Source organism: Pholcus phalangioides, unplaced genomic scaffold (assembly GCF_987345545.1).
Source record: "Pholcus phalangioides strain wild (caught in Gottingen) unplaced genomic scaffold, Ppha-v1.0 ptg000031l_1, whole genome shotgun sequence".
Taxonomy (NCBI): Eukaryota; Metazoa; Arthropoda; class Arachnida; order Araneae; family Pholcidae; genus Pholcus; species Pholcus phalangioides.
The window spans coordinates 435,281-448,283 of NW_028301621.1; the positions used below are offsets into that span (position 1 = coordinate 435,281).

The following is a 13,003-nucleotide window of genomic DNA, read 5'->3' on the forward strand; positions in this document are numbered from 1 at the left end:
AATATATAATTTTTATTGGCTTCATCCATTGAGTTTTTTGCCACTTCCGAGTGAAGAGTTTATTCACGATATTTTCTTCTTTTGACAGCTTGCTATGGAATTGTTGAAGTGCCAACTGGGCCATGGTTCTGCCGCAAGTGCATGTCTCAAGAAAGAAGTGCTAGAGTAGTGAGTGTTAATGGGTTATAAGATCTTTGCGGTTTGTGATTTTTGTATAAATACTGGTGCAAATACTTTTTCGTTTCACTTAAACTTAAAGATGAATGGGTCTAAAATAATCTATCATCGCAACCAAATATTTATTTGTACTATAATGTCGAACTTAAATACTTCAAATTGCTTCTGCAGTTTTTCAATATATTCTAGGAGGGTATTAAAATTACTTTCTGACATCGAAATTTCAACAGAAGTTTGACTTTTTATTTTAGCTTAAAGCCTTGGTTTTTATTTTAGTCAGAAAAATTGATAAGGAAATAGAAATTATAAATGACCAGTTAGGCTAACTATAGGTTTGTTGAAGCCTTCTCTGTGAATGGATTATCAAAATATAGATAAGAATGATAATATATTTTAATAAATGTTCAATCTTGGGCATATTTACCTGAAATGATATGAATTTGTCTTTTTTTTTCTTTACAGAGATGTGAATTGTGTCCATCCAAAGATGGGGCTTTAAAAAGAACAGACAGTTCAGGTATTTATTTAATTTATTTGAGCATATTTGTGTACTTTCATTTTTCTGGGTCAGACTTACCATGTGCTTGTAAAAATTCAGTCATAGGTGTATATAAATACAAATACAACGCCACAACAGACAAAATGCCCAATGAGGTGGCTGAGAAAAAGATGCCCATAAAAATATGGATGTCATATATTTAAAAAATACAGCAACCCAATTAAAAATGCAATTAACACAAATTATAAGCAATATATATACATGATAAACTATGACGGTGTACTAAAAGTTCATGGTCCATCCTATCCATCCCATTGAAAATTTTAAACACTACATACAATGCCCATAAAGAATACTTATGGTTGTCTTATTCTAAGGATGGATAGCATCTCGATTTACCCCAACACGTTTATCATATTTCTTTTTGAACATGTCAGTTGTGTTACAATTTAGTACCTCCGGGGGTAAGCTATTCCACTTATCAACAACCCTATTAGAGAAAAATTCCCTACGACACCATAGCCTTGCATTGTCCCTCACCAATCGATACTGGTGTCGTCTTGTAAAAGCAGTCGATTGACGGTGTACTAAAAGTTCATGGTCCATCCTATCCATCCCATTGAAAATTTTAAACACTTCGATCATATCTCCTCGACACCTGCGTTCATCCAATGTAAACATATTCAAAAAATGAAGTCTCTCTTCATAACTCAAGCCCCATGTGCCAATAAGGACACGCTATCTCTTCTCTGCACCCGTTCAACCAAGTCTATGTCCCTCTGTAGGTATGGTCTCCAAAACCTTACAGCATACTCCAGTCCAGGATGAACTAAGCCTCAAAGAAGCGGAAGAATGACTTTAGGAGAATGCGAAAAGACGTTGTTGAAAATGAGACCAAACATTCTATTCGCTTTTTTGACCACCGCTGAACAATGTTCAGAAAACCTAAGTCGCTCGTCAATGAGACTTCCCAAATCGGTGACCCTAGTTGCATCCGGGATAGTGACACCATTCAACTCGTAAGAGAACCGTGGGTTGCTTGAACCAAAATGAACGACCATGCACTTATCAACGCTAAACGTCATGCTCCATTCATTTGCCCATGCTGCAATCCTGTTTAAGTTGGTCTGGAGCAACCCCCTATCACTTTGATTACCGATTACCCCCATTAGCTTCACATCATCTGCGAATTTGCTAGTAATCCCCCATCGAGTTTATCGATAAAAAGTGAAAGAAGTATGGGGCCAAGGACACTTCCTTGAGGAACTCCACTTGTGACGAGTATGTATCATAAATAGGGATATGTAAACTCGTAATTACGAAATAACCGATATAAATGCAAAATTTATGACAATGCAACATCTGGCAATTTTGACAAATGAATGCTGAAATTTGATTTTGTACTACTCTTTTGCAAATCTAGGTAATTTACACTTTTTAAAGTGGGATAGTCATAATTTTGCTCAGTACTTGTGAGTGTGCTTGAAAGGGAAACCCACAAGCATCACTTTTTTCTCTTGAGATTGTGTTAGATGTAAATATAGTCGAGTTTGGTTATAACATACCCCCCTAGGTCAGTGGTTCTCAATTTCTTTTTTGAACCACGGCCCGGTGAATCAAATTTCTATGAGTCTACGGCCTGGTCTGGAATAGTTTACTCGTTCATAAGATAATTTATAAACAACCAATTACCTTTTAATTACAAGCTAGTTATTTGATTAATTATTTAAAACCCCTTTATTTGATTAATTAATTAAACCATTTTAATTAATTACAATTATTTTAATGCATTGAATTCATTATTATCTTATGGACTGATCTAAAAAATTTTCTTTTTGATACTGTATTAATAACGTGCAGAAGTCAAAACATAAACGAAGCATTTCATCAGCAACTGCAGTAAACATCCTCAGAGGAGTTACTGACGTCACGCACCCGCCCTCGCGAGAGAGCGGCAGCCAGGCGATTATTTACAACTTGCGGCCTAGACGACGGCGGACCGATACTAGACCGATTCACTACTGAAGACCGATACCGACAATCGAACTGATATGTGGGAGCTGGACAATGGATGGCTGTGATTAGCTGATTTACTCTGCGATTCGAAATTTTATATTTATTATTGACAATCATTAGATTTAGATTATTGACAATCATTCGATTAACTGACGATGGCAAGATTCTTATGGGAGGGCTATCATCGCATAATCTTCTTTATAATTTCGATTGTCGATTGGCGTTTTATGTTTAGAGTTTAATCACCTGTTATATGATTTTAGATTGACGATCGTCTTCATATATATATATATATTTTTTTTTTTTGGTTGCCTTCGTATGAGGCGACAATGTTTTGTTTTTATAATAAAACTTTCCGGATACACCCACCCTTCGGGAACGCTTCGATATCTCTATGAGATGGGAAGCGGGGTGTGTCCGGTCTTCAAAGGTCAAAGGTGTCTATAATGGCAAATAGTGAACACACAAACAGCAGGATCATCTGGTTGTCAACAGAGAGCCCAGAAGCAGTAGAATGTTTTCAGGAAAGAGGGACAGAGAGTACGGAAAATATTTTTTTGCCCTGCTGTATTGTTAGGGTTTCATGATGACGGATACTCAAAATTGCGGAAAGAAAAAAAAGATTTGATTAAAAATATGGCGGTGACCATAGACACGTTTCCCTTCCTTGGGGCCTTGTAACAAAATGAGTGATTTTCAGTGCGATAGGGGAAGAGGGATTCTCCAAATTTCTATAATTTACGGTTGCAGCTGGAAGCTTTTGTCCTAGAACCTATAGGAAGGTTTTTCATCTTTACCCTTGTAGGATTTTTAGACTGAAAAATTCAAATAATATTTTCCATAGTGGTGAAATAAACCAATTAGTTATTCGTATGGAAGTGCTTTGAGGAATGAAAGGGTAATGAATATATTCTCTCGCCCGATATAATTGATGTCATGGCCCGGCGGTTCAGAAACTGCCTTAGGTGATTCGAGAAGTGTGTGTAATAACCGATGTGTATATTATAAGGGAGGTGTTGAAATTAGCTTATGTAGCAATAACATGCATGTATCATAATATGCATTGAGATTGTCATGGACAAAATAAGCTTATGCAGCACATAATTGAAATATAATACATCATGAATATAGTTTTTGATTGATATCTGAAAAGTTTTGGAAATGTATTAGAAAACGAGATACACAACAATATGCAGGCATTTTTGGAAATGTTAATGATTTTCTTGAGTTTATGCTAACGGTTTTTCCTTTTGAAATTGATAGTATTGTGCAATTGAAAAATTAAAAAAAAAATAACCCCACTGAATGTTTATGAATTTCATATACACGTTGCCAAGCAATAATACACTTAAATTAGCAGAGCTTTTCAACAGTGACTTGGTTGATTTGCAATAATTTTTCTTTCATGACCATAAAAAGATCTCAAAGTAATAAAAACAAGTCAAAAATTCAATAATTCGAAAAGCATAGACGATACAGTTTTGCTCAGAAAGACAGAATTTTAATAAATGACAAAGAATTTATTGCCGAAATAGTTATATGTATCATTGCAAGGTGGCGCTAAAGTTTATTAATTATAATATTCAATGCCATCTGTTGATGAGAAATGTAACTATTCCAGCCATATAATTTCTCGTTTATTGAAAAAATTTAGGTCTTTTTCTGAGAAAACGTCAAGATATCACCCGCATACAATGAATGCTGTACATAAAGCGCTGTTTTTGACTATTTTTCTATTGCTTTTTTTGCAGTATGTTATATCTGGATTATTTTCTTCGTTAAGACCATTTTTTTTGGGTTTGCAATATCCACAGTGTATGTTTAAGGCAAAGTATGTTATAACAGAGGTAAAAAATATAGAGTAAATAAGCCAAATTTTAAGGATTTCACAACCACATGTTATATCCGCTGTTTAGGCTTATGTTATAAATGTACTCAACTATATATGCAACTTTTTTGAATTTCAGAAAAGGGTGCTGTAAAAAGCATTTGAAAAATAAGGTTAAATTATGAGAAAATAAAGATACATTACTGCAATGTTAGCTTTATACCAAGTATTTTAACACTTTCCAGTAATACTGCTGTGTTTTTAAATGCTTGTTTATTTGAGAGGAGTTGTTTGTTTTTTTTTTGTGAACAAAATTGAAATTTTTCTCATTTGGAATTCGTTGTTGCGAATAAATGCAAAAAATTTTCTGATCTGAATTTTTTTGCAAATAATTGCATAATTTCTGATTTTGACATTTTTTGTGAATAAATGCAAAATTTCTTATTTAAAATGTTTTTTTTGCTAAATTTTTGCATATCTCTAATGATGAGTTATAACAGATCCATGTCCACCAGAGCAGTCAAGAATTTGAAAATATTGAAATGAGATAGATATATCTTAAAATGCTGTTTTAATCGATTTATCAGTGCTGTCATATGGGCATCGTGCTAGACTCTCATCGCGGGGATCCAGATCTTTAACTCTATTGGTTAGTTTTCTGCAGTTTTCAACTTCTAGACATGAATGCAAACCAGTTTTTCCCATTCAAAAAAGCCTCTCCGCAGTAAACAGGCAGACCCTCAACACGATACTTACAGAACACAACAATTCAGGCTTTTGTCACTTTCTCTTCAAAATATGGAGGATAGATGGCAGCACATACAAGCATCTCTCTGATAATATAAATACATCAGAGCCACACATACACTCAGAATATATGTTCCTGCATACACCAATTTATTAGAAAATCCATAGAAGAAAATATATATGTATGAAGTGTGCATATATACAGTTGAGTAGTAACCATATGACTAAGGCTTTGGGGAAAGACAAAAACATCAATGCTGTTTGTTTTGATTTTCAGAAGGCATTCAATCTAAAACATAGTAAACTCTTGAAGTGTTTACATGAGATTGGGATTGAGGACAACTTGTTGAATTGGATAGAATCGTGGTTGAGAGATAGGTCTCGATGGGCCCTAAAGCAGAATGTTTTGCATTGTTCTGCAACGAACCCTTGGCAGACTGCAAATGTTCTGCAATAGTAATTCCCTTAATAGTGTATTCTAAATTTTTATTAAAATTTTTTCCAGATTGTTCTGCAGTGACACTGATTGTTCTGTGACATACGTCACAGATTTCAACATAATGTGCTTTAGGGATAACGGGTTATGATGAATGGGGACTTTTCTGATTGGACAGGTGTGAGGAGTGGAGTCTCCCAATAAAGAGTCCTTGGGCCCATACTTTTTCACTTTTTATCGATATACTCAATAAGGGTATCAACAAGATTGTTAGCAAATTTACAGATGATGTGAAGCTAATGGGCATAGTCAAGAATTCAACTCTTAGGGAGATGCTCCAGAAAAACTTGAATATGATTGCAGCATGGACTAATGAATGTACTGTTGAAAAGTTCATAGTCTCTCATTTTGGTTCAAACAACCCACGTTTCATTTAAGAGTTGAATGATATTACTGTCTCTGATGCAACTAGATTCACCGATTTGAGAAATCTTATTGATGAACATCTTAGGTTTTCTGAACATCATTCAGTGGTGGTCAAAAAATCTAATAAAATGTTTGGTTCCATTCATAAAAATGTCTTGTCACGTTCCCCCAAACTCTCATTCTTCCACTTTTCCAAGGATTAGTTCATCCTGGACCGGAGTATACCACTATTACTAAACCACACCTGCACCTCATCCATATTCCTCTGCGGAACCTGTAACGAATTGGTACATGTTGTAATGTGCATGTACGTGTAGTAAAACCTAACGTGAAGTTTGTTTCTATTTAACGCTTATTATGTGTAGTGCTGCCATCTGCCACCAGTTTTTCTAATTATGAGTGATAATTTAATAATTTATTGTTGTAGGCCTTTTGCTGTCTGTGGCGAGACTTTTTAATGGGGAGATCGGGCTCGCATTTGCGCCTCAAAGTTGGGAACCACAGGAAACCAGGGACTGTAGTATACCGTAACATTTTGGAGATCATACCTACAAAGAGACATAGACTTGTTTGAGAGAGAGTACAGAGCAGAAAGCGATGCTTGTTGGCACACAAGGCTTGAGCTATTAAGAAAGACTTAATCTCTTGAATATGTTCACATTAGTGGGGAACGCAGGTGTGAGGGGAATAAGATCAAAGCATTTAAAATTTTCAACTAATAATAGATAACTGCAATAAATAGTATGGACCATGAGTTATTAATACACTGTCAATCAACTGCTTTGACAAGGGGACAACGGTATGGTTTAGCAAAGGACAATTCCATGTTATGTCGCAGAGTGTTTTACTTCCGGTGGTCATGAATTCTAAAAAATTGGTACGTTTAAAAAGATGTGTACAATGAACAGGGGGATAAATTGAGAAGCTATACATACTTAGATAAGACAGCCATAATAATTTTTTATGGGCAGTATATTACATAGTATTCTTAGTTTTTTCTTCCATGATTTATAATGGGTGACATATTGGGTTATGGTATTTTGGTTATATTTGACATCCATATTTTATTACGAGCATCTTTTTTCAGCCACCTCGTTGGACGATTTACCTGTTGTGGCCTTTGTGTTTCTATTTGCAGTAGCCCTAATATCAATATGATCTAGTGTAATAGCATTGTTATGTAAATGATTTGCATATTTTGTGTTATGATTGAATTACAGGCTGGGCTCATGTAGTCTGTGCTTTGTACATACCAGAAGTTAGATTTGGAAACGTTACTACGATGGAGCCTATAATACTGACGTTGGTTCCTCAGGACAGATATAACAAGGTGAGTGACCATATGAGAATCTTTCTAATTCAGCCACATATAATGATTACTGAATCTACAGATTGGGGATAAAATGAATAGACAGGGTTGGCAAGTTTTTGCCGTAGCTGGAAAAAATCATGGTATAAACCTTCCTGGCAAAAATTGACTTTTTTCCCCCATTTATGCATGTGAAGCATTATTGTGCATTTTATTATTTTTCTAAATACGAACAAGATAGTTTTGAACACAAACTTTAGTATAACAATTAATAAATTTTGGAGTTACAAGTTTTTGCCATTGCTGGAAAATAATTGCACTTAAAAGTATCCTGACAATAATAGATGTCATCCCCTAGGAGGTTCAACCATTGAGCTCCACAGCCATATAATACTATTGGATTTTCAAATTTACACTCTAGCTCACATCTCATTTTTTCCATGTTTTTGGCAATATTCGCAATTGCATTGCTTTTAACATTTTCAATGATTTTACTGCAATTTTTAGACAAAAATTCTGCAGGTTTTTTTTGTTTTCCCCATGTATTCTGCATCTATAATGTATGTTGCTCCATCAACTTGGATGCGCATGAATCTGTTATAGGTTCATTGTGGATATTACTCCACCCATCAATCACAAGAGTTCCTTCTTTTTCTCTGAAATCCTCACCAACCGTTTCACTCATTGTAAAAAACATTAGTAGGCTATCTGCCAGTTCTTTACTCAAAGGTGGTTTATAGCTAGGTTTCAGAGCATAGATCAAATTTTTGAATGGCTCACTTTCAAAGTAATTAACATAAAAATGTTTTGCAACAATCAAATCATTTTTTTTTAATCTTCTGTTGAAGTTTTGGAAATATAGTTATGTATATTACCTTGTAAACAATGAACTTTCCAGGTGGAGGCTCACATGTCTTTTCAAAAGTTGCAGAATCAAGCCTTTTTCCAGGACCACATTTTTTTTGGCTCCCTTGATGAAGGAAGTACTTCACATTCATTGGAAGTTCTTTCATACTGTTAGAAACATGCGGCCTCATCCTTGCTGCTTCATTGCTTTGAATATTTCCACAATTTTTGCATTTTGCTACAGTTTTTCCATCCACTGATAACTTATGAAATGACTCTCAAATTAGGCCTTGTTTCCTTCCACCTTTATACATTATTTCATGCAGTCAAGTTTAAAAGCTAGTAGTGAAACACAATGGCTAAACTTACTCTTGAGACACTATACAACTGCATGAAGCTGATAAATCAGTAGGTTCAAAAGTAAACTTGTAGTCCTATACCTCACATTTTTCCAGCTTCTGATTGGACAAATTTTCACACAATACATCTGTGTAAAAGAAGATTGTTTCCTTGTTCCAGGATAGATAAAAAAAACTAGTTTGTGTGATAAAGAACAGTGAAGTGAATTAAAAAAAAAAAAAATCATTATCAATTCTCAGATGAAACTGTATTGATGCTATTCTCCTCGGGCTCAAATTTAGACCACTAGTATACGTGGGGACCCTCTCACCTTTCCTAATCTGACATTATGGTGGGTTTTTTTTTTTGCAGAAAGAATGACCTCCCTCCCGGGAAGGAAAAAAGGTGTTTAACCTCACTGCCCAGGAAATCTTGCATACATTACTGTGTATGTGAGATTTTCTCTACACATCCCCTTCAGACCTTGTATGCACAAATGTGGGGGGGGGGGGGGTTGCATCCCTGGCTTTAAATATTCTTTTTTAACTTCAGAGTTCAGTCATGACTTCAAGGATTCATGTGTTTTATCATTAAATTTTTCAAGGCTGAACTCCCTGAGGTTAAAGAATATCCACAGTGAGGAAAAACAACCCTGTCTTCATGTTTGTTAGTACTGTGTCCAAAAGGGATATCCCTACTGGTTTTCGCTCATAGAAGATTTTAAGTGCTGGTTCCATTTTCTTGGTCATCAGTGCTAAATGGCGTGAGGGTTTTTCAAGCCCTGGTCCAATGTAAAGAAAGAGTAAAAATGAAGGAATTTACACTTTTTGTAACGAGTTCTCTTACAGACAAGTTAATTTACCTATGGTTATTTTTTTTAGTGAGTCAATCAAGTTTATGCAGTTGCTGCTCATTATAGTGACGCAGATCGTCCCACACAATGGGTTGTTTTTGTATCAAAAGGAATAATATAGTTGTTATATGAAAGCGTTAGGGACTTTTATCACCTGCAGTTGTAATGAAATGATCGCTATAAAGTGGGATCATTATAATGCGCTCCGACCGTGTCTATATTTGTAAATGTATTTTCCACCAGATTACTCTACTATACAACATTATAAAGTTGTAATGATTTCAAGTCTCAATTACGTATAATACTCAGTGAGTCTAATGGGTTTTTTTTTTTTTTCATAAAACCATTTTTGCCAGTTTTTGCCACTGTCCCGAAAAAAATACCTTTTTTTCGGCAAAATGCCCAACCCTGGCTCTCACTATACCATGCATGTGTGAAGACAAAAAAAAATTAGTGGCATAACCAACAACTTCCTTCAGGTTTTAATAGCCTATTCATTAAATTTTTGACAGTGGCTTTAATATAAAACGCAAAACATTTAAATGCTTGGATGTATTACTGCATCATTGTCATTCGGCACATATCAATTCGATAATCCACTTTGTTCCAACAGATCATTTCATTTTCCTTATCACACACTATTTCTGCTGTGTTTCAACTGGGTCGACTTAGTAAAAATAACCATCAATATCAGTCAAAAACAATATCTTCATTTTTGTACAATCAGGTAGAGTAACATAGAAAAGAGGCAAAGAAGTTTGCGAATGTTTTGATCAGCTTTGACATTGTATAGGCTGCTTACCAGACCTGAATGCAACCCTTAGAAGTCGACGACCGTGAATTCTGGACCTAGTCTCACCATCTGTGCTAGAAGTTTCAAGCTTTGTATTTATACTGACGATGAATGTAATAAAGGGCATTTATTTGATTAAGATAGCTGCAGAAGCTTATGGCTACCACTGAAAATACGCTCCACTAGCAGTTAGCATGTAAATCTCTAGCTGAGAAATATAGAAGGAAAAACTGTTTTGAATCAGCTATAAATTTTTATTCTAATTTGCTTAAGGTGGGGGTGGAAAACAAAACTATTAAATGAGCAGTTGAAATGAATATAATTATATAGAAATGTGAGGTGAGAATATTCTCAGAGAACGAGAATATTCTGAGAATATTCTCCTGAATGTAAAAATTGGAGAATAATCGAGAATATTCATTTTTCTTTTAAATAATTTAAATTTTTTTACTAATTTTGTTTATATTGTGAAATATAAATCAGTTTTCATTGCCTGAAACATTTACACCAAAACAATTTTTGGTATAATCACCCCCAATGACAACTTTTAGTTTGAGAATATTCTCAGATCATGATGAGAGGTTTTAAAAGTTTGGTTATGAAGATTTCAGAAACCTTCAGATTAAAACCTTAAAAAATTTTAAAATTAGATAAATTTTCAGAAATAAGTTCACATGCAGAAATAAGTTCACTTAATAAGTTCACACTTAAATTCTGTATCACTCACATTTCTTTAAAAGTTGTGCAATTCAGCCCTGTTGGTTTAAATTTCTTGCTTTCAAACATTAATATTGTGGTCTACAAACTAGAGATGTAAAATTCTCGAGAATAATCTTTCTGGTACGACTACTATTATAAGTAACTTGAGAATGTTCTTATAAGTTCTAGATGAGAATATTCTCCTGTTATTTATAATGTTGTTACATATAATATCCTTGAGAATATTCTCTGGAAGGACTACTTTCATAAATTTCTGGGGAATATTCTTATCGAAAATAATAAAAATTATTCTGAAGTTATTAATAATAGTCCTTCCAGAGAATATTCTCAAATATTGTCCTCAATGAGAATATTCAGTTACGGAAATCTTTCCAGAGTGTTTTATCAAGAATATATGTAATAACATGTTTTATAATAAATAATCTGGATAAATAACTTGAGAATAATTATTATATTCGGTAAGAATATATTCTCTAATAATTTATAATAGTAGTCCTTTGAGAGAATATTCTCTGTCCCCATCTCTCTTCCCGTCAAGATGATGGGAATATTGAAGTTTGTAGACCACAATATTAATGTTTGAAAGCAAGAAATTTAAGCCGACAGGGCTGAATTGCACAACTTTTAAAGAAATGTGAGTGATATAGAATTTAAGTGTATGTGCATTGAAGAAAACAACAGTTCTGTATCTTAGAATGAAGGTGATTACATAATAATAGCTTCCTGTATCAAACAACTTTGGTTTAATTTCTTTTGTTGTGAACTTATTTCTGAAAATTTATCTAATTTTAAAATTTCTAAAGGTTTTAATCTAAAGGTTTGTAAAATCTATATAACCAAACTTTTAAAACCTTCCTTCATGATCTGAGAATATTCTCAAACTAAAAGTTGTCATTGGGGGTGATTACACCAAAAATTGTTTTGTTGTAAATGTTTCAGGCAATGAAAACTGATTTATATTTCACAATATGAATAAAATTAGTAAAAAAAAAATTAAATTATTTAAAAGAAAAATGAATATTCTCGATTATTCTCCAATCTTTACATCCAGGAAAATATTCTCACCTCACATCTCTACTACAAACTGCAATATATTCATCTTTTTGATGGGAAGAGAGATGGGGACAGAGAATATTCTTGAGAATGATTCTCTCAAAAGACTACTATTATAAATTACTAGAGAATATTCTTATTAAAAATAATAATTGTTCTCAAGTTATTTATCAAGATTATTTAGTATAATACATATTAATACATATATTCTTGATAATACTCTCTGGAAAGATTTTGGTAACTGAAGAATATTCTCATCAAGGAGATTATTAATAATCTGGAAAGACTATTATTAATAACTTCAGAATTCTTATTATTTTCTATAATAATATTCCTCAGTAATTTATGAAAATAGTCCTTCCAGTGAATATTCTCAAGGGTGTTTTATGTAACTATATTATAAATAACAGGAGAATATTCTCATCAAGAACTTATAAGAATATTCTCAAGTTATTTATAATAGTAGTCCTACCAGAGAATATTCTTGAATATTCTGTTCGATGAGAATATTCTCGAGAATTTGACATCTCTATAATTATAATTGTTTACATAAATAGATGTATGGTTACTATACAGTTGGAAAACTGGTGTTCATATATGTTTTCTTTGTTGCAGTCGTGTTACATATGCGAAGATCAGGGTAAAGAGAGCAAAGCTTCTGTAGGTGCCTGCATGCAATGCAATAAGGCAGGATGCAAACAGTATTTCCATGTCACATGGTATGTTCTCTTTCTATAAATATGTTTATTTTTTTCAAGAAATAAAACACGCTCACTTTAGCTTTTACTCCATGGTATCAGTGACATCAATTTATCTAGCAAAGAAAAGGTGGAATTTTCGATGAAGTTGAGAAAGTTATATGCTTAAGCATAAACAAGGTGTGATTGAAGGCAAAACTTCATGCAAACACTTTGCTTGTTCTGATTTTTTACTCATTTTGAAAGCAAAAATAAAGGTGAAC

General features: G+C 33.7%; 2 protein-coding genes across 6 annotated transcripts in view; one reads left to right on the forward strand and one right to left on the reverse strand.

The window, feature by feature from the left end:
* LOC149066961 (uncharacterized) overlaps window positions 1–8,653 on the reverse strand; it is a 56,431-nt gene extending 47,778 nt beyond the window's left edge. The window contains exon 1 of the mRNA XM_089252934.1: window positions 8,314–8,653. Within this exon, the coding sequence (XP_089109060.1) occupies window positions 8,314–8,475 (162 nt within the window). The 5' untranslated portion in view covers window positions 8,476–8,653. The remainder of the gene's footprint in view (window positions 1–8,313) is intronic.
* LOC149066962 (uncharacterized) overlaps window positions 1–13,003 on the forward strand; it is an 86,217-nt gene that overhangs the window by 10,789 nt on the left and 62,425 nt on the right. For all 5 annotated transcript variants that reach the window (XM_089252925.1, XM_089252928.1, XM_089252930.1 and 2 more), the window contains exons 2-5: window positions 89–168; window positions 640–694; window positions 7,350–7,459; window positions 12,658–12,761. In XM_089252925.1, the coding sequence (XP_089109051.1) occupies window positions 89–168; window positions 640–694; window positions 7,350–7,459; window positions 12,658–12,761 (349 nt within the window). The remainder of the gene's footprint in view (window positions 1–88; window positions 169–639; window positions 695–7,349; window positions 7,460–12,657; window positions 12,762–13,003) is intronic.